We start from the raw sequence: 22,606 nt of genomic DNA on the forward strand, positions 1-22,606 counted from the left end.
TCCCAATCCGACGTCTTGATCAGGACGCCGGTTCTCTCCTTCAGGTTTCCGTCCACCTTGCTCCACGTCACTTTGGGTGCCGGGCGCCCTCTAAGGGGGACGTAGAGCCTCATGGTGACACCAGCACGGAGAACCAAGGCTTTCCTCAGGTCGGCATCCAGCTCTGCTTCCGGAGGGACTGCGGGAAGTTCAGTTGTTTTTGATTAAGATTTAGTAGATTTAATTTCTCCGTTAAGTGTTCGGCAAACCCTGGCTACATCACAGTTCACCCTTTCCTGTTGCCACTATTTAGAGCAGATATTTAGGCAATGTTTATTTTTTGATTGATTTTTTTTTTAACGTGCGCTTTGAAATTTCTTCAAAGGGCTATAATACAACCGCCTCCCATTTAGAAATGTTAAAACGTGTTGGAAGCATATGGCAAGGGTGAAACTATTTCTAAATGGGCTTAGTATATGACATCTCGAGATCATGGATTTCCACCTCACCCATGGCAGGCGGGTCAGGATGGTATCCACCACAATAAACAGTGGCTGATTCTAAATCAATCCAAAAGAGGAACATACTTAGAATGTCCTTGGCAGTGTGGTTCCCGGAGACTTCGCTCGGCTCGCTGTAGCCAATCTTGTTGACTGCAAATACTCTGAACTGGTACTCTGTGCCTTCCATCAGGCCCGTCACCAGGAACTTGGTGGCCTGGAGCTTCTTGGGGACGTTGCATCTAGTCCAGTTTTCCGCAGTGGCAAGTTTGCACTCCACCAGGTAGCCGATGATTTCGCAACCGCCATCGTATGCTGGCTTGGTCCAGCTCAGACTGATGGAGCTCCTGGTGGAATCTACCACCTTGGGGAAGGCGGGTGGGCCGGGGGGATCTGGCAAATGCAGACATTGACTAACGACACCACCAGACACTTGATATATAGCTGTACTGCAACTCACAAAACTCAGCACACCCCTCACATTTTCTTTCTTTCTTTTCCTGGGACAAAAGTGAAGAAGGGACACTTTGCTACCATGTAGTCAGTGGACAGCTTGCAAAACAAGGTAGATGTCTGTCGCCCCAAAGTTAGTTAACATGCAGCCGTGAATGTCTAAGGCGGCTGGCAAAAAAAGTGAGTGAATCCCCCCCACCACTACCCCCAATTGAAAGTGTCCAAAGAGTGCTAATGTTTTGTATGGCCACCATTGTGTTTTCCTCTTGGTCCCGGAGGTTGCTGCTGGAATCCTCTTCCAGTCCTCCAGGATGGTCGGGCTGCAACAATGCTGAATATGAAAAACGTGCAGCCCAGTTACACCTGAGAATTTCAAACGCTAATGAATCACATGACACGGAAGAGACAATTGGGCTAGATTGACCCATTTTGGTCATTTTCTGTTCTTTTTGTTGCCAGTGACATTGTGTGTTGATCAATTTTGTGGGGACGCTGGCATACAAACTGCAGACTGATGCTTTGACATTACAGCATCAAGTGTCATTGCTTCAGTTTTGTCCAATGAAAAGATAAAAATCACGCGTCCGCAAAACTTTTGCGAGATACTGGAGGATTTGGATCATTTCAAAGAAAACCAATCACAGGTTGTCAGTTCTCAAGAGTTACTCACAGACGGGATCGACGGCCAGAGCTGCGTTTGATGCATCACTTGGTTTTCCCAGTCCGGCTTTGTTCATGGCAATGACCCTGAACTCGTACTCGGAACCCTCAGTCAGCTGACCCGCCTTGATGGTTCTGTCAATCACTGGCCGACGGTTGACCTTGGCCCAGGTCAACTCGGTGGCTTCGCGCTTCTCGACCATGTAGCCCAGTATGGTGGCTCTACCGTCATTTGCTGGTGCCTTCCAGCTGACCGTCATGGAGTCTTTGGTGATGTTGGTGATGACAGGTGGATCGCAAGGGCCGGGAACATCTGAGGGACCCAAACCGATCACATTAGAATCAGCTGGCCCTGATGGCAATACTTTTAGTTGTGTCTATACAGTGTAGAAAATGAAAGGCGGCCTAGAAGCGTGTGCTGACCGTAGGGGTTTTTGACCGTGACTGGCTCGGTCATGACAGCGTCTCCCACGCCGTACTGGTTCTCAGCACTGACTCGGAACTGGTACTCATGGCCCTCTATGAGTTTCTCTACCGAGCAGTCGGTGATGTGGCCGTGAATGTTGGCGGTGACCAGCGCCCAGTTGGCCCTGCTCGTTTCGCGCTTCTCGATGATGTAGCTGGTGATTTCAGAACCGCCGTCAGCCAGCGGGGGTTCCCACCGCAGCTTGACGCGGTCTGCAAACACTTTGGTGGTCTTCACTGAAGCTGGAGGACCTGGTTTGTCTGTGAGGAACCACCAGGGAGACAGTTTAAAGGCTTAGGAAGTGTTCCTACTGTACATTTTCCAGGCGCACACAATAATTGTCAGAGCAATTTTGAATATCGTCACAATAATTGTCTTTGTCGAATTAGAATCAGAGGCTCGCTGAGGTCACAAGATCATACTAATTTTCTTACAGTCACACGCAGTTAACTTACCGAGCACTTTGACTTTAATAGTGGCATACTTGCTGCCATTGATGTTCTCGGCGAGAATAGTGTAGTCACCAGATTCCTTCCTGGTGACGGAGTAGAGCTCCAAAAGATGGACGTGTTTCTTCTGGGTCATCTTCATTCCCTCTGCCAAATGGAGAGGAACGCCGTCTCTCTTCCAGCTCACCTTGGGCAGAGGCTTCCCAAACACTTCCGCATCCAGGAAGACATTCTCGCCGGCTTTCACCACAATCAGGTTCTTCATGTTGACCCCCAGTTCCACACGTGGAGGAACTGCACGGAAGAAGAAGACCACAGCGTTCATCAGGCTCAGGATGAATTGTCGCTTTTTGATTTGAAGCAGATGTTTTGAAACCGACCCACGTCCTTCTGCTGATGACTAAAGCTAGACTGTTTTGTTTTGGGTTAGTGACAAGTGCCCTCTATCCATCCCTTTTTAAAACTCATTTTTATTTCTTGGCTTTTAACACAGCTTGAGTTTCAGCCCTTGCTGTGTTCGATTCGTCTTATTGAATTCATTTGACTATTTTAACTTGTCTAATGTTGGAGTTGTATCGCTGTTCAGCACTTTGCTGCAGCTGCGGTGGTTCCTAAACTTAATCCTCTAGAGTTGAGTGGAGTCCTACCATTCTCTGCGATGACGGCGATGGGATCGGACAGCTCCGAGGGCAGGCTGACGTTGACGGCCGTCTTGGCAATGACTCGAAAGACGTAGCGTTGGCCCTCTTCCAGACCGCTCACAACGTAGTTCTCGGTCTGGATGCTCATACAGTTGCTGTTGCAGCGGCTCCACTTGTCCTCTGGGAGCTTGCAGTACTCCACAAAGTAGCCAATCAGCTTGCTGCCGCCGTCATGCTTAGGTTGGGTCCACACCAATGACACGGAGCTCTTGGTCACGTCCATGGGTTCGGGTTTACCTGGAGGGTCTGGTGGGAAAGAATTTGGTTTCAGGTCTCCAACCGGGTCTCGATTCGCAATACAGTACAGAGGTACCTTGACTTTGTGTAATTGCCCTGTGCACTGGATGTGTGCCTTCGAGCTTTACAACACGCACCTCTGCAGCTGTAGTTTCCGTCTACTCACGGATTATGCGCACCCCAGAATCGCTGCCACAAAAGTAAAATCTAATTTGAATTATTTGAATTTGAATTATGTCATTTGAATTATTGTTATTATCCGTGTAGGAATTTCTTTGTTGTTGGGGAGAAGTCAGCGTCTCCATTTTTGGCGTTACCACACTTGAACTGATAAAAAACAAGAAGAAGCGACAGTCTCGGATTTAAAGAGTCAAAAACGACTTGCTGTGTTATATACTTCTTGCAGTCTGGTGAACATAGTCTAAAACGTGTTTGTTTGCCTCGCTCAGGGCATTTTTGTTTGGCTGCAGGTGGATAACTTAAGTTTGGCTTTTATTTCATGACCACAAAGAAGACTCAAATATGAACTATTATCATCCCCGCAGACGCCAATAAGGTCTTGTGGTCCCGGTGGGTTGTAGTGGCAGAAATGTCTTTTTGAGCTATACATATATATTTTTTAATCCTTGATTTTTTTGCATTTTCCATCTATGTTTAAAATGCACACCTGATTTGCGTCGTATACATGATATTTCTTTTTCATTTGATTGAAGGGGCGACACGTCTGAACCTCACTCAACATTCAGATTTTGCCACAACGTAAAGCGAGATAAGTAAAGGCACCACTGTATCGGCTCGGACGCTTTTCGTACCGACAGCCGTCCTGGCCGTGATGAATTCGGTTTGCTTGCAAGGTTTTCCCTGTCCGGCAAGGTTGATGGCAGACACCCTGAAGGTGTACTCAAGGCCTTCGATGAGACCGGTGCAGGTGGACTGGGTGGATTTAACCATGGAGTCGTTGGCTCTGACCCACAGAAGACTGTTCCTCTCCTTCTTCTCGACGCAATATCCCGTAATTGGGCTTCCGCCGTCGCTGCTGGGACGCTCCCAGGACACTACCACAAAGTCCTTGTTGATCTTGTTGACCCGAAGGTTCCTGGGCACACTGGGAGGATCTGGAGGCAAACGGAAGACAGACATTCTGATGTGTGCAATTGAAACTTGTAGCCTGAAGATACACTTGACTCATTTCTTAAATTGTGGGCCGTGAGACGCCGCATTTGGGTCGGCTTCTCATGCACCATTTAAAAAAAAAAGATTGAGATTTTGTTTTTCATCTTGTCTGCTCTGTTGTTGTTCTCAACATCATTCCAGGTGAGGGCTTGCCCTCAATGATCTTTGTTTTGTGATGCGGCAGTGGTGGCGGCAGCAGGGACTCACCAAATGGATATCTGGCAATCATTCTCTCCGAGTAGGTAGGCTCCGAGATGCCGAACCTGTTTTCGGCCCGGACCCGGAAGGTGTACTCAGTGCCGGTGATGAGCTTGGTCATCCGGAAGCTGGTTTTGGTACAGGAAGAGGACACGGTGAGCCAGTCGCCCTGGCTCACATCGCATTTCTCTATGATATAGTTGGTGATGTTGCTGCCGCCGTCCTCCTGGGGAGGGTTCCACAGGAGCGTGCAAGCGTCCATGTCCTGCTCTGTGATCTCCAGCGGGGCTTCGGGGGGTCCTGGAATATCTGCATTGGTGGTACACAGGACAAAACATCAGCAATGTGCTACCTTTTAAAATGCAGGCTGTGGCTTGCACGATGGTAGCCAAAAGGATCAGCTGACTCAGCTGATGCCAAACTACAAATACTACTTTTAATAACCTAAGTACATTTTGTGAACAGTTAAACCACATTCCTTATCATTCAATTCATTCATTGTGTAAAATATTCATATCTAAAAAAAACAAGGCAATTCTTTTTCGGACTCTTTTTGAGGGGGGGGGCAATTAAAAACTGCCACTGCACCCTATTTACATTAACGTCAAAAGGAGTGAAAAGTCAATGGAGAAGGTTTCATGTAGTTGAAGGCCAATCTACGTCCGGTACTGACCCATGACGACAACTTTGAGGATCTGGTTGATCTTGGCCGCGCTGTTCTCCGCCGACAGGCTGTAGTAGCCGCTGTCCGAGCGGCTGACGTTCTTGATGATCAGCGTACAGCTGCTGAGCGTCTTGACCACCAAGAGGCGATCGGACGTCAGCACGTCCTCGTTGCCCTGCTTCCACTTGCAGAACGGAGCCGGCTTACCCGCCACCAGGGCCTCGATCGTCATTTTGCGGCCAGCCCGGACCGTCACCGTGTCGGGCATGATGATCTTGGGAGCCACTGAGAGAAAGACAATCGGCAACGGTTAGCGCACCATCACGTCCTTTGTGCTTGGGATCCTACCTAGAGCAGGCATGTCCAGACCACGGAATGCTTTCCGTTTGGACACGCCTGCCCGAGACCTTGGCACCGCTAAACTCACTGAGCTGCTCCTTGGCCTCAAAGACTCCCTCTGCCTCCCGAGCAAGACTGACGCCAACAGAGTTCCTGGCCGCCACCTTAAACTTGTACTTCTTGCCTTCCTTCAGACCCACCACCACGATGGTTAAGTCTTTGACAACAGAGTATGGCGTCCACTTTTCCTGCGGCGCCCCCTCCTCCTGGTAGTCCACCACATAGCCGTTGATTTTGGCTCCTCCGTCTCGTAGCGGCTTCAGCCAGCCCAGCGTAGCGCTGTTTCGGGTCATCTCCAAAACGTCCATCTTCTTGGGCGGATCTGGCTCACCTGAAAAGCGCAGCAGGTCTTAGACAGCCAACGAGCAATGGATGGTACTGTACAATGCTCAGCCTGCAAGTTTATTTTGGGTTTAATTTTTTATTATATATTTTACATTTATATATATTTTTTTAATTCTCAGATTCCTATGGTACTCCATTAAAGTGGACTGATTATGTTTTTGTTTTTTTGAAAATAAAACATTTGCAACATCTGCTTTTAGTCTGGAAAACAATAATTAACATATCACGGCAATTTTCTTAGGGCTGACCAAAACCAGAACTAAATCACAGACTGGATTCACTCTCCAGACAAATGCAACCCAAATCAGGTTTTTATTTTGTCTGCATGCAACCTGCATGAAAAAAATTTTTTGGACTGTTTAAACGGCTCAAATCCATTTGTATTTTACTTTTTTCTTTGACAAACTGAAAATAATACAAGTTGCGATGCAGATGACACACCCATTTTTGAGCATGGATACCAGCAAATTGGGGGAGTGTATGATCTACAAGTGCAAAGGATAATTGGATGATATGAACACTCACTGATGGGGTCCTTAGCCATGTAAGACTTTGGTGAATCCTGAGGAACTCCGATCCCATACTTGTTGACCGCCATCACGCGGAAGTAGTACTCAATGCCAGGGGCCATGGTGGTCACTTTGAAGCTGGTCTTCTTCAGGTCCTCTGTGCACTTGGTCCAGGTCTTCCTGTCCACCTCCCGTTTTTCCACAATGTAGTTGAGGATGGGGCTTCCGCCGTCGTTGTCCGGCGGCGTCCAGGACAGCTGCGCAGTCGTTTTGGTGACGTCAGTTGCCTCCAGACCACCAACGGGACCGGGAGTGTCTTTCAGAGGACAGATTTCACATTTGCAAATCAGCTCGTTGTCTTCCAAATACATGTTTCAGCCTGAATCCCAACGCCCGTCTCACCCACAACTTTAGCCAACAAATATTGCTTCGGTTTACTCTTCTGAAAAGGTAAGGTTTTTTTCTTTAGAAAAATACATCTATTTGCAAATATCTGCTTTTTTTGGATGAAAAATTGTCTCTAAACGAATTAAGTTAATGAACAAAGGGTTCAAGTAAAAAGTTGCGACTGGATCTCACCGAGGACTTTGACACGAACAAACACGGCCTTCTCGCCTGCCGAGTTGGACAGAGTCAGTGAGTATTTTCCGGAATCTTCTCTGGTGCTTTCAGGGATGACTAAGAAGGACATGGTGTCCACTTGGTCCACGTGACCTCTGCGAACAACGTTGTCGACCCCCACGCGCTTCCAGGTGACCTTTGGGGCGGGGCGTCCTCTGATAGTAGCAAAAAGTCGGATGGGACAGCCAGCCCGCACCGAAAGACCTTTCCTCAAACTTGCGTCCAGGTCAATCTCTGGAGCCTCTGTTGCCGGGCAGAAACACAGCCAGGATAAGATCACGTCATGTTTTTGATGAGGTACACAAGCTAACAAAAATGATTACAATCCAGTCACTTACCCAGGATCTCCTTGGGGAAGACGGCCTCCTTTAAGTAGGCGTGACGTCCCCAGCCCACCTGGTTTTGGGCGGAGACCTTGAACTCATACTCCTGTTTCTCATCCAGCTGTCCTATGGTGAACTCTTTGATGACCAGGGGCCCATTGGTGTCGATCCTCTTCCAGCCTTCGGTGGGCTTTTCAGGGTCCACCTCACTCTTCCGTCTCATGTCCAGACTGTAGCCGATGATTGGCGCGCCCCCGTCGTACACGGGTTTACACCAAGAAAGGGTGATTGAGGTCTTGGTGCTATCGGCCACCTTCAGGCCTGCAGGTGGCCCAGGAGGTTCTGGCGATGGACAAAATGGGATGAATAAAGGTCCGTTGTAAAGCAGTGAGTAAAAAACTAAAACCTTTGCCTGTCGTGTTTTTATGAATGTTTATGCATAGTATGCTGCTCAATTCGAATGTGAGACGTGATGGTGTTACTTGGAGAGCCAAGTACTTTGTCAGGTGATACTTTGCGTTGGAGGTTGAAGAGATACTGTTCCGGTGGGTACACGAACAGGTTTTGGTCTCTCAAACTCACCAATGGGATCTTTGGCCGTGACAGGCCTGCAGGGTTTGCTGGGATCTCCCAGACCGACCTCATTCTCAGCCTTGACTCTGAACTGATACTCGTGGTTGGGGATCAGGTTGGTCACTTTCATTCGTCTCTCAGGGATTGGACTCTTAGTGCACGGCACCCAGCGTACCGCCCTCTTTTCCTTCCTCTCCAGGATGTAGCCTGTAATGGACTTTCCTCCATCATTCTCGGGCGGAGCCCAGACCACCGTCATCTCCTCTTTGCTTATCTGCATCACAACAATATGATCATCATGTCTGCTGCACTTACACAGATTTTTCATGTATCTGTCCGGAGTATTTATTTTTCAGACAAAATTTCTACTTTCACTATTCCCGATATGAAAAAAAACAAATGTGTTCTATCTAACTATTCATCCATCTAGCCATGTCCTTTATTTGTCCTCAACATGAATGTTCAGAACCGACCTTGGTGACCTCTGGGGCATCAGGCGGTCCAGGTCTGTTGAACTGAGTCTTGACCGTAACAGGCTTGCTCTCCACAGCGGGCCCAGTTCCCATCTTGTTCTCGGCCCGTACTCTGAAGATATACTCATTGCCCTCGACCAAACGAGTCACGTTGCAGTACGGTGTGACTACCGAGGCGGAATACGTGGACCAGACCATCCTTCTGGTTTCGCACTTTTCCAAGATGTAGCTGTCCACCTCGCAGCCTCCGTCATCCTCAGGCATGTCCCAAACCACTCTGCACTTGTCTGCTCCAACGCCAGTGACTCGTAGGTTCCTGACGGCTCCGGGGACGTCGAGGACGTTCACGTTGGCGTACGCTGTGAATGTTCCGGCTGAGTTGGTGGCGGTGACAATGTACTTCCCGGAGTCAGTGCGTCGAGACTTGGTCAAAAGGAACTTGGAGTAGTCAGAACCGGTCTCGTAGCTGATTCTGGGGTTGTCTCCAGCCGCCTTGTCCTTGACCCACTTGACTTCAGGTTGAGGCTTTCCTCTCAAGGCAGCTTCCATCCTGACCGACTCTCCGGCCTTCACTGTCAGTGTTCCGGAAAGCTTAAGGTCAAGGACTGGCTTCTGGATCTCTTCTCGCACAAGTATATCGGCCAATTTCACCCAGCCGCTCTCTCCTCCTTCATTGACGCATTGCACCCTGAAAAAACAAATTATGTGCTTTAGCCATTGATGCCAACTCTTTTCATTCTTTACACTCAAAGCAACTAGAAGAAAATGTATCTACTTTTCACGTGTTTGAAAACCTTTAGCAACTAGGGCAAGTTGTTTGACGCACCTGAAAGAGTACGTGTGGTTTTCGATACACTTGTCCGCCAAAAAGAAAGTGTTAGTTAGGACGCCAGTGTTGAGTTTTTCCCATTCCTGCGCATCTTTGGCTTTGCACGCCAGGTTGTAAGAGAGGTTGGGGCTGCCGCCATCGTAGTCAGGCCTTCTCCACCTCAGGTAAACATAGGTCTTGCCAATGTCCGTCACCCTGAAGTTTTCGGGCTCGCCTGGTTTTTCAATAGGGTCGATGGCTAGCACGGGGACCTTGGTCTCCACACAGGGGCCAGGACCCATCTTGTTTTCTGCACAGACACGAAACAGGTACTGGTGGCCCTCCATCAGCTTGGTCTTGATCTTGCGGTTGGTGCAATGGGACGAGATCATAGACCACATGCTGATGCTGGGTTCTCGGCACTCCACGATGTAGTTGGTAATTTCAGAGCCACCATTGTCTTTTGGGGCGTCCCAGTTGATCATGCAGGAATCCTTTGTGACGTAGGTGGTATGAAGGTTCTGGCAATGGCTGGGTCGGTCCAGAACATTGACAATAATGTAGCAGGAGGCTTCTCCGCCCTCATTTGAGGCCTTCAGGGTGTATCTACCGTGGTCAGCTCTGGTGGCCTCTTTGATCTTCAGCTGGACCACAGGTAGGTTCTGGATCATATTTACACGTTTGCTGTTCTCCATATTAGTCTCCCCCTTGGACCACAGTACTTCCGGCTCGGGTCGGGCCTTGATATAGCCGATGATGTTGATGTTGTGTCCGACCCGCACAGTGACCCGTTCGCGACACCTGGCGTCCATTTCGATCTCCGGGGGGATCAGGATATCTTGAGCTGTGACAGACTCTGGAATTTCTCTGGACTCGCCGTCGCCAATCATATTTGAGGCAAACACCCTGAACCTGTAGGGAGAACCCTGCTCGAGCCCCTTCACCGTGTAGGCACACAACTTGATGAAGTCATCCATGTTGACTTTCTTCCAGTCTCCGTCAGCCTTCTTCATTTCCACCGTGTAGCCCAGAATGGGACTGCCTCCGTCTTTGGTGGGTTTGGTCCACACCAAGTCGGCCGTTGATTTGCTGTAATCTTTAACTTTGGGGTTGACCGGGGCGCTCGGGACCGTGATCAGCCTGCAAGGCTTGCAGAGGTCAGAGATGGGTGAGGGGCCACTGTAGCCAGCACTATTCTCAGCAAATACTCTGAATTCATACTCATTGCCCACAAACAAGCCTTGGACTCTGTAACGGAGGTCCTTACAAGGCGTCTTGTTCACACGGATCCACTTTCCTCCTTTGTGTCTGCGCTCAAGGATGTAACCGGTGATCGGACTACCGCCGTCAGACAAGGGCATGGTCCAGCCGACTGTGACGGCGTCTTCGGAGACGTCGTGGGCCAGCGGCTTACCGGGCGGACTGGGCGGCATGAAGGAATGCTCGGCGACTGTAGGCTTGCTCTCCAGTGGCGCGCCAATGCCCATCTTGTTCTCAGCGCGAATACGCACCACATACTCGACGCCCTTCTGCAGGCGCACAATCCTGAGCTTGGTGGCCAGGCTGCCAGAGCTAACCCCTCCCCAGGTCTCCTTGTTGGAATCCCTCTTCTCCACGATGTAGTTGGTGACAGGGCTGCCGCCATCGTCCTTGGGAGGGCGCCACTCGATGGTCATGGCGTCAGGCGACACCTCAAGAATGTTGACGGGTCCGATGGGTGCCGCCGGGACGTCCAGGACAGTGACGTTCAGAGCCGCCGTCTTGGTGCCGGCGACGTTGGATACGGTGAGCAGGTAGGTACCGGTGTGGTTTCTGGTGCACTCGTTGATGGTGAGAACAGTGGAGAAGTTGTCTGTGTCAATCTTGATCTTGCCTCCACTGGTGATCTCCTCTCCTTCAGTGGACCATTTGGCGGTAGGGATTGGCATTCCTCTCATGATGGCGGGTAGTCTGATGGTGGTGCCCGCCTTCACGATGATGCCCTCTGTCAGCTTGACATCCACCTCGAGGATCGGAGGCACTGTGGGCAGATGACATGCAGGGTGAGTGGAAATTAACTGCCTCTTTTAAACTACTTTACATATTCTTTTGTGCTTCTTCTCAAATAGATGAGAATTTAACACTTGAGTTGTAGGAGTACAATGAAAATAAAGGGCATTCTGGTTCTGATTCTAATACAATCCAACTTTATATGATCTCACCTAGCTTCTCCTGACAGAGGATGGGAACGGTGGTGTCGGGTCTGCTGAGGCCAATGGCGTTCTCGGCTCTCACTCTGAAACGATAGGTCTTGCCTTCTTCCAGACCCGACACATGACTCTCTGGGATGCTGACTGTCTGCCACTCATGCCAGTCCTTTGCTCCTTCTTCTTGATACTCCACCAGAAAGCCCGTAATCTCACTGCCACCATTTCGGTCGGGCCAGTTCCAGACTAGCCACACCTCCGTCTTGTCTACATCCACGTGGTGAAGGTCTTTGGGAGGACCAGGAGGGACTGTGGAAAAAAACATGATCAAGCTTTAGACTGGCGGTATTCCAACTTTGTGTACATGTTTTTGTTGTTTATATGCGTTTGCTACAACAGTCGCTGCTCCGTGAGTGTTAAGGTAGCAACTGTTCCAATGTTTCCAATTAACCGTAACATTGATGCTAATTTCTCTTTGGGCGGGTGTAGGCCGCTTCATGGGAAGATGTGCAGACTTAAGTATGTGGGAGATTCAAAATAATGAAAAAAATGTTTTTCTATGATCTCTTAAAAGTTAAAAGTTTTCAGCATTTGTGGGTAGTGTCTGGACCGTATCTCCCGTAAATCAATGCGGGACAGGGCTTGACGGTACGCAGAGTCGGCTACTCACAAAGCGGATTCATGGCTTTGATGGCCTTTGGCGTCTCCACGTATTCGCTGCGGCCGTACTGGTTCTCAGCAGCAACTCTGAAGGTGTAGGCCAGTCCCTCCGTCAGGTGCTTCAGCATCATGCTGCGTTTCTTGGACGTGGAGCACACGGGAACCCACTGGGTGGACCCCGTGTCTTTCTTCTCCACCACAAAGTTGGTGATGCGAGTGCCTCCGTTGTCCTCCGGGTCTTTCCAGGACAGGTATGCTGAGTCGCTCCTAACATCTGACACGCGAAGGTGCTGGATAGGACCCGGTTTGTCTGAAGACAAAATGAGAACAACTCGTAAGTACACCACAAAATCTTCAGGTGTTGGAATTTTGGGCCAAATGTGAGGTTGGAAATGCCTATTTCGATCTTGTCTGAAATTTTGTCCAATGGTTGAATGTTTCCTCACTTTATTTCTGTTTGACAAGAAGGAGCGGAATGGTCAAATTCACAGCAAGGGTTTGATCCATGAAATTTTACAAGGCCGTCGTCCCCTTGTACACCTTTCTGCACTAATTCCAGTTTCTCTGTTGCAACCTAATGATAACACTCTGTGGGATTATAAACAGGGTTGCCACTTCCAGTTTGAAGCCATGACCCGTTTTTCAAGTTTTGGGCGTCGTCTTGGTCTTGTGAGGCCAAAATCAGGCCACAGCACAATGAAGGTGACTGTTTCAATACCAATCCTAATTCAAACCAGATAACTGATTGGTCCATTTATGAATCCAACACCTGTTTTGAATATTGTCGGAGAACAGCAAGTAGTCCAAAAACTACTGGAACATTCAACAGGTGGACAAAGGTTTAGTAAAGGTAGTATAAAGATTAAGAGCGGATTTGAGTAAAAATGACTCCAATATGAGAATGTGCATGTGGTGAATTCCTACCAAAGACCAAAACGGTGCAGGTGACGGTCTTGGAGCCGGCAGGGTTTTCGACAGTGAGCGTATAGTCTCCACAGTCGCCACGGTTGCAGAACCTCATCTCCAGCTTAGTACCCTGTTGGTTGGTCTCGATGTCAGCCCTGGTGGGCACGTCGGCGTCGTTCTTCTTCCAAACCACAGAGGGGAAGGGGATGCCCTTGATGGTGGCCATGAGAGTGATGTGGGTGCCGGCCAGGGCCTTCACCTCCCGAGTCATACCGGCATCCAGAATCAACTCTGGTGCTTCTAAGGTTGTCACACGCAAACACAAACTTGAGTTGCCTGACTGAAGAATGAAGGTCTTTCGCGCAGTCCGAGTCGCTCACCGAGTCGGTCCTTCACTCGGACTGGTTCTTTGATATAAGCGGGGTCGGACTCCCCAGCAGCGTTGACGGCCTTCACTCTGAAGCGGTAGAGTGCACCGTCCTCCAGGCCCACCACCTTGAATGTGGTCCCTGGGCAAGAATCTGGAGTATGGTTCACCTGGAGGCGAACGGAGCCAGGATCAGTGTGTCAGTGAGTGTCAAGCGGTGGTGGCAAGTAACCAAGCGCTAATACCGATGTCGAGCTTTCAGAGAGATGGCCTTACTCAAGAATAACATGCTAACACGCTAGAACTAAAATTGAAAGTACATTTTTGCTCATGAAAAAAAATTAAATTAAAACACGATCCCGTCTAACAAAACGTCAATTTCTTTTGCTTTCGTCTTTGTCAATTCATTTCATACATGAGCTTTTGTCGCTTATTGTAAATGTTTTTTTTATCTGTCTTTAAAGAAGGAAGATCTTGCACTCCACAAATATTGTCTCTCATGGCTAAAACTAATACTAAAATGAATAAAAACTCAAGGGGAATGAAGCATTTTCCCTAAAATAAAAATTAATCGAAGCCAACCCACTTTCTGTCAAATGAATAAAAAATTGAATTCCAAACAGAAAAGTCTAAATGAACGAAAATGAAATCCTAAACTCTAATAAGCCGCCACGGTACTTGGGCCAAGCTCTTTGCTTTTCGCACAAGCAACCGCATGCGTGACTCGCCCTTGCTTTCCAATCGTGTTTACGCAAAGTAAACAAGCGTCGAGCAACGAGCAGCTGACCTTCTGCCAATCGTCCTCGCCGGCCTTCAGGAACTCCAGCAGGTAGCCGAAGATCTTGCCTCGGCCAGTGTCGGCGGGCGGCTCCCAGGACAGAGTCACAGACTCCTTGGTGTGGTCCACAGCCTTGAGATTCTGCGGGGGGCTTGGTTTCACTGCAGAAGAGAGTGGCAAAGGCTTCCAGTGTGACAGGCAGAAGTCAAACACGTCGCGCTGGCTGTCGTGAGTCTTACCGATGGGATCTTTGGCGAAGACGGGCTTGGACGGCGGGCTGGGGTCACCGATGCCCACCACGTTCTCTGCTCTGACTCTGAATTCATACTCACAACCTTTGAGCAGGTCCAGAACCATGTACTCCACCTTAGGATGGATCTTTTCTGTGTTGCAGCGGACCCACCTGCCACACAAAAACAATCCATTTACAGTGTGCGCCACTAACATTTCTCATTGGTTCGGAACCACCATGCTCCAACTAAGTCAAACCAGGTCGTCTGGATCTCAGTAAATAGGGTGAGTCGAAAATCAAAGAAGCATTTTTGATGAAAGATGAAAGTCCAGTTGCCTCCATTCAGACAAAGTGTGCACCACGGGCCGCCTTTGTACCTATTGGCCATGGTCTCCTTCCTCTCCACGATGTAGCCCGTGATGGGCTTCCCTCCATCATATGGAGGTTCCCAGCGGACCAGGGCGCGGTCATGGTACACTTCCCTGACGGTGGGCTGCTTGGGCGCGTCGGGGACCTCTGCAGCGCAAACACAAAACACAATCAACACTTGCACTTCACACATGCTTTACTGGCCACTTGCTTCTTATTTCCTTTGGCTTTGGGGCGGCATGACTATTTTCAAAACAGTCCTTTTGATTTGATTATCATTTATTGTCTGCAATGACCTTGCCTCGGACAGCCCATCACTTACTGAACATGTCTCTGGCCTTGATCTCCGCGGACAGCAGTGGGTCGCTGATGCCATAGATGTTCTGGGCCATGATTCTGATGATGTACTCGCGACCCTCAATCAGTTTTGGCACCTGCATCAGCAAAAAGTTCAACAGTTACATAAGAGGGTGACAGGGCTCGGTCACATTTGTCCAATCTTGGTGACGGTAAAGGTCCGGACCCTGCAGGTGGTTCTGGTGCAGGATGCGGTGACAGGCATCCACAGGTCTCGGTTGGTGTCTCTTTTCTCGATGACGTAGTTGGAGATGGCGCAACCGCCGTCGTCCAGGGGAGGTTTCCAAGAAATGAGCATGTGGTCTCTGTAGACCTCGTCAAAGACCACGGGGCCCTCGGGGGGCTGAGGTCGGTCTGGCGGAAGGAAGCATTCCCTGGTCAGCTTTTGCTTGGCCAAAAGTGGCCAAGGGTTGGTTATGCACCAACAATTTGAATTTGAGAAAAATGACGATGTTAAAGGAATTCATTAAAAATTATATAATTATGTAATTTAAAAAAACTAAATAAAATAAAAAAAAAGACTCCCCTTCCCCCGGCACCCCGCAAAAAAAAACAAAAACAAAAAAACACACGGGCATTTGTCATTTTGACAAGTCGAGGTTCGCAGTTTTGAGTATTTGTGGCGCTAGCAGAACATTTGCCTTGTGGACCGATAAGCTGGGCAACTCACCGACGACTGTGATGGCGCAGATTCCGGTTCGGCTTCCGGCCGGGTTGTCCACGCTGACGCAGTAAAGTCCGCTGTGGTCTCTCCTGGCCTTGATGAAGTCCAGACTGAGATGCGTGGCGCCGCTGCGGACGCTGACGTCTGGGTCCGACTTCAGCTCCTCCTCGTTCTTCGTCCAGGTGACGGTCGGCCTGGGCTTGCCGCTGTAGCGTCCCGACAGCGTGCAGCTGTCTCCCACCTTCACCATCATCTTGTCTCGGAAGTCCAGGTCCAGATTGGGCGGTTCTGACAGACAGGAAAGCACAAACGTGGACTCTAAGTTGTGCATTCAAGCCTTTAACCCCCGTGGGATACTTGCTGGCCATCAGTGCGCCCCTCGCTATGCAAATTCTCCAAGGGTGGGATTTTTTGCACGCTTTCGAAATGCCCAACTTGAGCTCTGCTTCCATTAAATTGTGGCCAAGTGAAACCCACGAAAACCACATTAGTTAATTACTGGATCGTCTCATTCTCCTTTTATTTGAAACTAGGGACATACCGTCATGTTTGGTCCAAGGCCCATTTACTGGTTGTAGAGGAGACCGGCAACCCATATTTCAAGCTGATTTATTCAGCGGCGTCCAGCAGAGAACCAAACAGCTCAAATCAACAGAGACAATGTTGTACTCACCCAGCTCATCCTTGCACTGGACGGGTTTGGTGGCAAAGGAAAATTTGCCTTGTCCCACCACGTTGACGGCAGACACTCTGAACTCGTGGCTGGAGCCGTCCTTGAGTCCACTCAGCGTGAACGTCCGGTCCATCATCTTGTTGTCGCCTCCCACGCCGACAAAGTTGTCTCGGCCAATCATGCGAGACTCAAGGATGTAGCGGGTCACCTCCGCTCCGCCGTCATATTTAGGTGGCTTCCAGGTCACCGAGATGGAGTCCTTGGTGACGGCCGTGACGATCAGGTCCTCCGGACGCTCGGGTACGGCTATGAGAGACAAGAGTTGTCCTTTGCGGTTTGGCTCGGAGCTCGAGAGGCCTCATGCCATGAAGAGCAGCAGACATCTGTTTCTCAATTGTACTCTGATTGGGCTTTTTGTCAAACTCCAGTCTATTCATTTTACAGGCCTTTCGTCTTTCAAAGGTTTTTGCATGCAAACCTTAAAGCACACATGTCAAACTTCAAGCATGCTGTTATGGATGTGTTGGCATGAGACCTTTACACCATGACATCACACGAACTTCCCGGATGGCAGAAAACGGAGCAACTCTACAACTTCCACACTGAGTATCCTTGGCACTGGATTCACTTGGATTTTTTTGAGAGGGGAAGAGTAAATCGCAAAATAGAAAACCTTTTGGAGTATGGATTACTGTAATGCACTTTAGTTTGGAGTCAGCCAGTCCTCCCTCAAGTGTCTACAGTTGGTCCAAAATGCTGCTGCTCGCTTCCTAACTGGAGCTTGTTGGAAGGAGCACCAAGACTACCTGCAATTCTGGCCTCCCTTCACTGGCTGCCTGTACGTTTTAGAGTTCATTCTAAGATCCTTTGATTTGTTTTGAAATCTTGAAGTGGTCTAGCCTCGCCTTACCTCTGCGAGCACCAGCGTGTTGTCTCATCCAGCCAAGTGGAAAAGACGCTAATGAAGGTTTGGAGAACTAAGCGGAGGCCTTGAGGGCTTTTTCCGTTGCCGGTCCTTAGCTCTGGAATGACCTCCTGCGGAACGTTAGGGTAAGCCCCCTTTCTGTCCTATCTATCTTTAAAGTTTGTCTTAAAACACATTTTTATTCCTTTGCTTTTGGCTCAGCATGAGACTCGGTATTGCTTTAGTGGTGCTGCTGGTTTTGCATGCAGCGCTGAATGCTTGTTTTTAAAGTGGTCTATGAATAAAGTTGAGTTGAGTATATTCTGTGGTGCAGCCCCAAACACAACTTTGAGTCCCTTTTCTGCCACCCGGAAGCACTCTGACAAAGATTCTGGAAGAAAACGATCTTACAGATGGGGTCCTTGATGAGCACGACTCTGTCTGTCTCCACAAAGGGTCCCATGCCGATGATGTTCTCAGCGGCAATCCTGAAGAAGTATCCTTTCCCATCCAGTAGTCCCTGCACTACGGCGTTGTTTCTGGTGACCGTGTAGGTGACGGAAGTCCAACCCATGCGGTCCGATTCCCTCTTCTCAATGATGTAGTTGGTGATGGCCGAGCCGCCGTCGTCTTCGGGGGTATACCAGGTCAACTTGCACGAGTCATTGGTCAGGTTCTCGCCAGCGAAGGGGAGGCCAACCGGTCCAGGGACATCTGCAAGCCAAAGACGGACGGGAGTTCTTGATTTATCACTCATATTCACAGCCATCGCTATATTGCGGTTCATCCTTTGTCAGATTTATTTTTACTATTGACCAATGTTCACCTTACAAACATTTCAGACATGGATGCTTTGTTAAACCCGGAAAAAGGGTCGGATATCAGCTCTTAAATTCACCTCTTTTGAGCTATTGTCCCAGACAAATGCAACTTTTGTTGCACCAGACATTTGGAATGAACGCAAAACTGAAGGAACAAGGATGTTTCTCCCGTTTCTTTCGTCTTTTTTTTGTTAAGACCGTGCAAAAGAAATTTACAGTGTCGTCCTTCCAGCTACTGCGGGTGGGTGCGGAAAAACAGTTCTTTGCACCGGTCTTCTGGTCATTCCAACATCATTTGAACTTGGCTCTCGGGCGAAGACAAAAAATGTCACCTTGCTCCTGCCTTCCTTTCTACAAAAGAGCCATCACATTCTGTACGTTTGATGGATGCCAGTTGTGGCAAAGGCTACGATAACTCCCCACTCATGTTTGTATATGCGAGTGCACTTACAAAAATAATGAGGCACTAGCTTGCAGCCACCAATTTCCAACGCTCTTCTTGCACGCACGCTCTTATTCAAGTGAATCTCTCATTTCTCTCAAAGTACTTGAAAATGTGAAGCCACTGCTGGTAGGAATTCACATTTTTCCAGTGACAGTCATCCATGTGAGCCTTTGGACTCACTCAGGACCGCCACGCTGTAGTCACCAGAAAGTTGTCTTGGGAAAGTCAAGTTACAACTTTTAGCACTGGCTAATTCATGAAAACAAGGACAACTCGTCACAGACAGTTGGCAACTCAAGAATACGAGTCACAGATGGTCAGCAACTAGTGAGAAGTCCTCGTTGACTGTTGACAACTCAGAAATTAGTCGCCTACGGTGAGTGGACGCACCAACGCTAGTGAAAACAAGTTACGAACAAGCGGCGACTCATAAGAACTCCATGCGGTAGGTTGGCAAGTTGTGGAAACTTCACCAATGGGTGCTAACGAATGAAAACTAGTCGCGGATGCTCCACAACTCATGCGAAAAAAGTCACGGATGGTTGGCAACCCGTGAGAACTGGCTGCAGACAGTCAGCAACTTATGAGAACTTGCTGGAGATGGTTGGCCACTAAAAAAACTAGTCACATGAAAACCAGATCAGAACAGTCTGCAAGAAATAGAGTAGTTGTGGACACTGAAAATCATGAGAACAAGTTGGGGATGCAGGTAGTCAGCACCTAATATGAAGTAGTAGCAAAATATTAGTGACTCATAAAAACTAGTTGCGGACAGTCATGAACTGAAGAAAACTTGACAATGACTGATGAGAACTAGTCATGGTAGGAGTCCATGCAATTCTTTGAACTCACCCAGGACCTCCACGATGACCGCCTTCTTCCTCTCGCCACCTTCGTTCTTTGCGCACAGCGTGTAGATGCCCTGGTGCTGGCGTTTGCAGTTCTTGATGACCAGTGAGTTGGAGATGCCGGTGGTCTCCACCGCGGCCTCCTTGGGCACCTCGCCGTCATCTCGGCACCAGGTGATGTGCGGCGCCGGTTTGCCGGAAACATAGGCAATGATTCGGATGGTGCCACCAGCATGGACCACGATCTTCTCCTTCACGGAGGCGTCCAGGTCCATCTCAGGCGCAACTGAAGGGCGAGGCAACGCTTGGTTAGCAACACGACGGCGACACATGCAGCAAGCAGCTCTCATGGCATCACAAGGGAAATGCACATGCAGGTACCCTGACTTAAGAGTTTGATTTGTTCTGCGACCAAGCTCAGAACTCAATTTGCTAATATGGAGTCTGCCTGCTTTGAAAGAGGCTTGAAAATGGAGCCCTGGCGCACAAAATGAAATTTCCTCTTACTTGTCCTGTCTCTGGCTTCGATCAGCTCCGAAACGTGTCCCGGTTCACCAACACCGGCGCCGTTTACGGCTCGGACTCTGAAGCGGTACAAACCACCTTCTTTGAGACCGGCCACCACAAACTTGGTTCCTCTGATCGCAGTGTCCTTGGCCTGGAGATACCGTAACACAGGATTGAAGGACACATTAACGAGTTGCGGAAAGCCGACTTTTCTGGGACAACAAGGTGGAGTCACTTAGGTTACCTTCTCCCAGCTCTCTGGAGCATCTGGCTCTTTCTCGTCGGAACTGCTCAGTTGGAGCAACTTCCTCTGGGCCTTCTTTTCCTCCTCCTCCCTGCTCACCTCCTTAAATTCCACAATGTAGCCAGTCACCTTGGAGCCTCCGTCCACCAGAGGAGGAATCCATTCCAGCTCCACCGTCGACCTGGTCCAGTCCGTCACCTTTGGAGTGGGCGGCCCAGGAGGCTCTGATGTGCAAGTGTCAAGAAAGTCAGAAGACATGAAGACAAGGCGTGGATAGTCAGCAGCTCATGGAAACTAGATGTGGATAGTTGGCGACTCATAAACAATCATTGCAGGCGATCTGCAATTCTTGAATAATAGTTGCAGATGGTCAGCATAAAAAGGAATTGTGGGCAACTCATGAAATGGACTCATGGCAGTTGCCGGCTTTCCAGTTGACTTACTGATGGGGTCCCTGCAGAGCACAGGGTCCGAGGGGACGCTGGGTAGTCCGCATCCCGCGGCGTTGGCAGCGCTGACCCGGAACTGGTACATGGCACCGTCCAACAGGCCGGTGACGTCCCAGTTGTTTCCCAGGGGCAGCGCTCGGATGGGCTCGCGGTTGACACGAGCCCAGCGCTTGCTGGTGGTCTCCTTCTTCTCGATGAAGTAGCCGGTGATCGGTGAGCCACCGTCGTATTTGGGCTCCTCCCAGTTCACCGTCATGGACTCCAAAGACACGTCGGTCACGGTGGGCTTATCACACTGGCCGGGAACAGCTGCACCCAAACGTGTTTCAATGAAGAGTTTCATGTGTGGGCTACGGTTACAAGTTAGGTTTTTAAGTCGGATTTAGGGTTTGAAGACAGGCCTTGCTGGCTAAGTCTAGAGTTTCAAGCCCGGGTTGTGGTTTTTAATCTCGGTTTGTAGCCAGGGTTATGGTACAAAACAAGAGTTACAGTTTCAAGTTAAGGTTTGCTGCACCACTGTGTCTTTTAAAAAAAAGCCTTTCAAATCGGGGCCTGGGTCTTAACACTGTCCTAGGGCTTCAAATAAGGATTTTATGTTTGGGTTAGGGTTTCAAACAAGTGTTTGGGTTTCAATTTAGGGTTTGAAGCCAAGATTAAGGTTTCCTGGTTTGGGTGTCCTTTTAGGGTTAGAAGACGTGCTTTCAGTCGTGCATAGGTTAGCACTTTAAATTAGGTTAGGGCTTCAGTAAAAATGGTTTGCTTTTGTAATTTTCCATTAAAACTAAACTGGTGTTGTAAGTTCAAGAATTCAAAATGTAATTTCAATACATGTTTGGGCTTTTGCATGTGGCACTCACTGAAGAGGTTCCTGGCCTTCTCCGGCTCACTGAGTAGTGGCGGCCCCACCCCAAACTTGTTCTGCGCCATGATTCTGAACTCATACTCATGGTTCTCTGTGAGCCGGGTCACCAGGTAGGCGCAATCCTTGGGGTCATTGGACACGTGCACCCACGACTTGCGGTTGTCCTCACGCTTCTCCACCACGTAGTTGGTGATCTTCGAGCCGCCGTCGTCCAGGGGCGGCTTCCAGGCCAGGCCGATCCTCTCCGCAAACACCTCGGTGAACTTCACCGGTCCCACGGGGGGGCCGGGAGGTCCTGGGGAATCACGCCAGGCCCCATTAAAACCATGGCTCAAAGTAGGCCACGCAAAATAATTTGCAAAAATAAAAACTACATCTACATATGAAGAACATGAAAGAAAAACAGTCAACCACCTCTAGCAGTAATTGTCAGCGTGCGCACGGATTCCGTTTCGAGGTACGGGAACCAATCATTTCCTAAGTACTGTTCAGTTGTACTGAACTTTAAAGTGGAAGTGGGGAGCATTTCCACTTTGAGAATTGTTTCTTTTGATTGAGGTCCAATTTTGATGTGCAGTACATTTCACTTGCATCAAGACTGAAGCAGAAGATTGTTGATTTGTTTGTCGACAAACGACCAATCGTTGAGTATGTCACACTAAACGGGCTACGATGCATCAAGATGACTCCAAATTTGCCTGCGACACGTCTGTCGTCCCAAAATCGGACCACATTCCTGTGGACTGACAGCAGCATAAATATTTTAAATTATATTTATATAATTATATAATATAAATATTTTA

At 49.0% G+C, this 22,606-nt stretch overlaps 1 protein-coding gene across 1 annotated transcript; it reads right to left on the reverse strand.

Annotated features, from left to right (window-relative positions):
• Positions 1-67: 67 nt before the first annotated feature.
• Positions 68-18,201, reverse strand: LOC148323978 (titin-like). Its single transcript, XM_088314505.1, has 29 exons — positions 18,039-18,201; positions 17,124-17,201; positions 16,724-17,029; positions 16,057-16,338; positions 15,553-15,740; positions 15,352-15,463; positions 15,038-15,176; positions 14,438-14,831; positions 13,664-13,820; positions 13,302-13,583; positions 12,388-12,687; positions 11,733-12,026; positions 9,550-11,551; positions 8,724-9,411; positions 8,260-8,524; positions 7,693-8,019; positions 7,313-7,597; positions 6,750-7,049; positions 5,908-6,210; positions 5,490-5,765; positions 4,826-5,125; positions 4,258-4,560; positions 3,155-3,454; positions 2,514-2,801; positions 2,016-2,318; positions 1,603-1,905; positions 1,138-1,263; positions 489-872; positions 68-90 (listed from the first exon to the last, which is right to left on the reverse strand). Exons 1-29 carry the CDS (start codon positions 18,199-18,201, stop codon positions 68-70), a joined length of 9,471 nt encoding a protein of 3,156 aa, XP_088170631.1.
• Between the last annotated feature and the right edge of the window lie 4,405 nt (positions 18,202-22,606).

This window comes from Idiotropiscis lumnitzeri, chromosome 14 (genome assembly GCF_059441095.1).
Source record: "Idiotropiscis lumnitzeri isolate Australia: NSW breed Sydney's pygmy pipehorse chromosome 14, RoL_Ilum_1.0, whole genome shotgun sequence".
Classification (NCBI taxonomy): Eukaryota; Metazoa; Chordata; class Actinopteri; order Syngnathiformes; family Syngnathidae; genus Idiotropiscis; species Idiotropiscis lumnitzeri.

What these genes read in the sequence shown, in the direction of transcription:
- LOC148323978 (XM_088314505.1), bottom strand. Translation starts at nt 18,201, where the DNA reads ATGGGTTGGACTTCCGTCACCTACACGGTCACCAGAAACAACGCCGTA. An exon ending in CACGGCCAAAGATCCCATTG is followed by an intron (nt 8,020 to 8,259) that starts GTGAGTTTGAGA and finishes GTCCATCGCCAG; the next exon opens with AACCTCCTGGGCCACCTGCA. An exon ending in CATGGCTAAGGACCCCATCA is followed by an intron (nt 6,211 to 6,749) that starts GTGAGTGTTCAT and finishes TGCGCTTTTCAG; the next exon opens with GTGAGCCAGATCCGCCCAAG.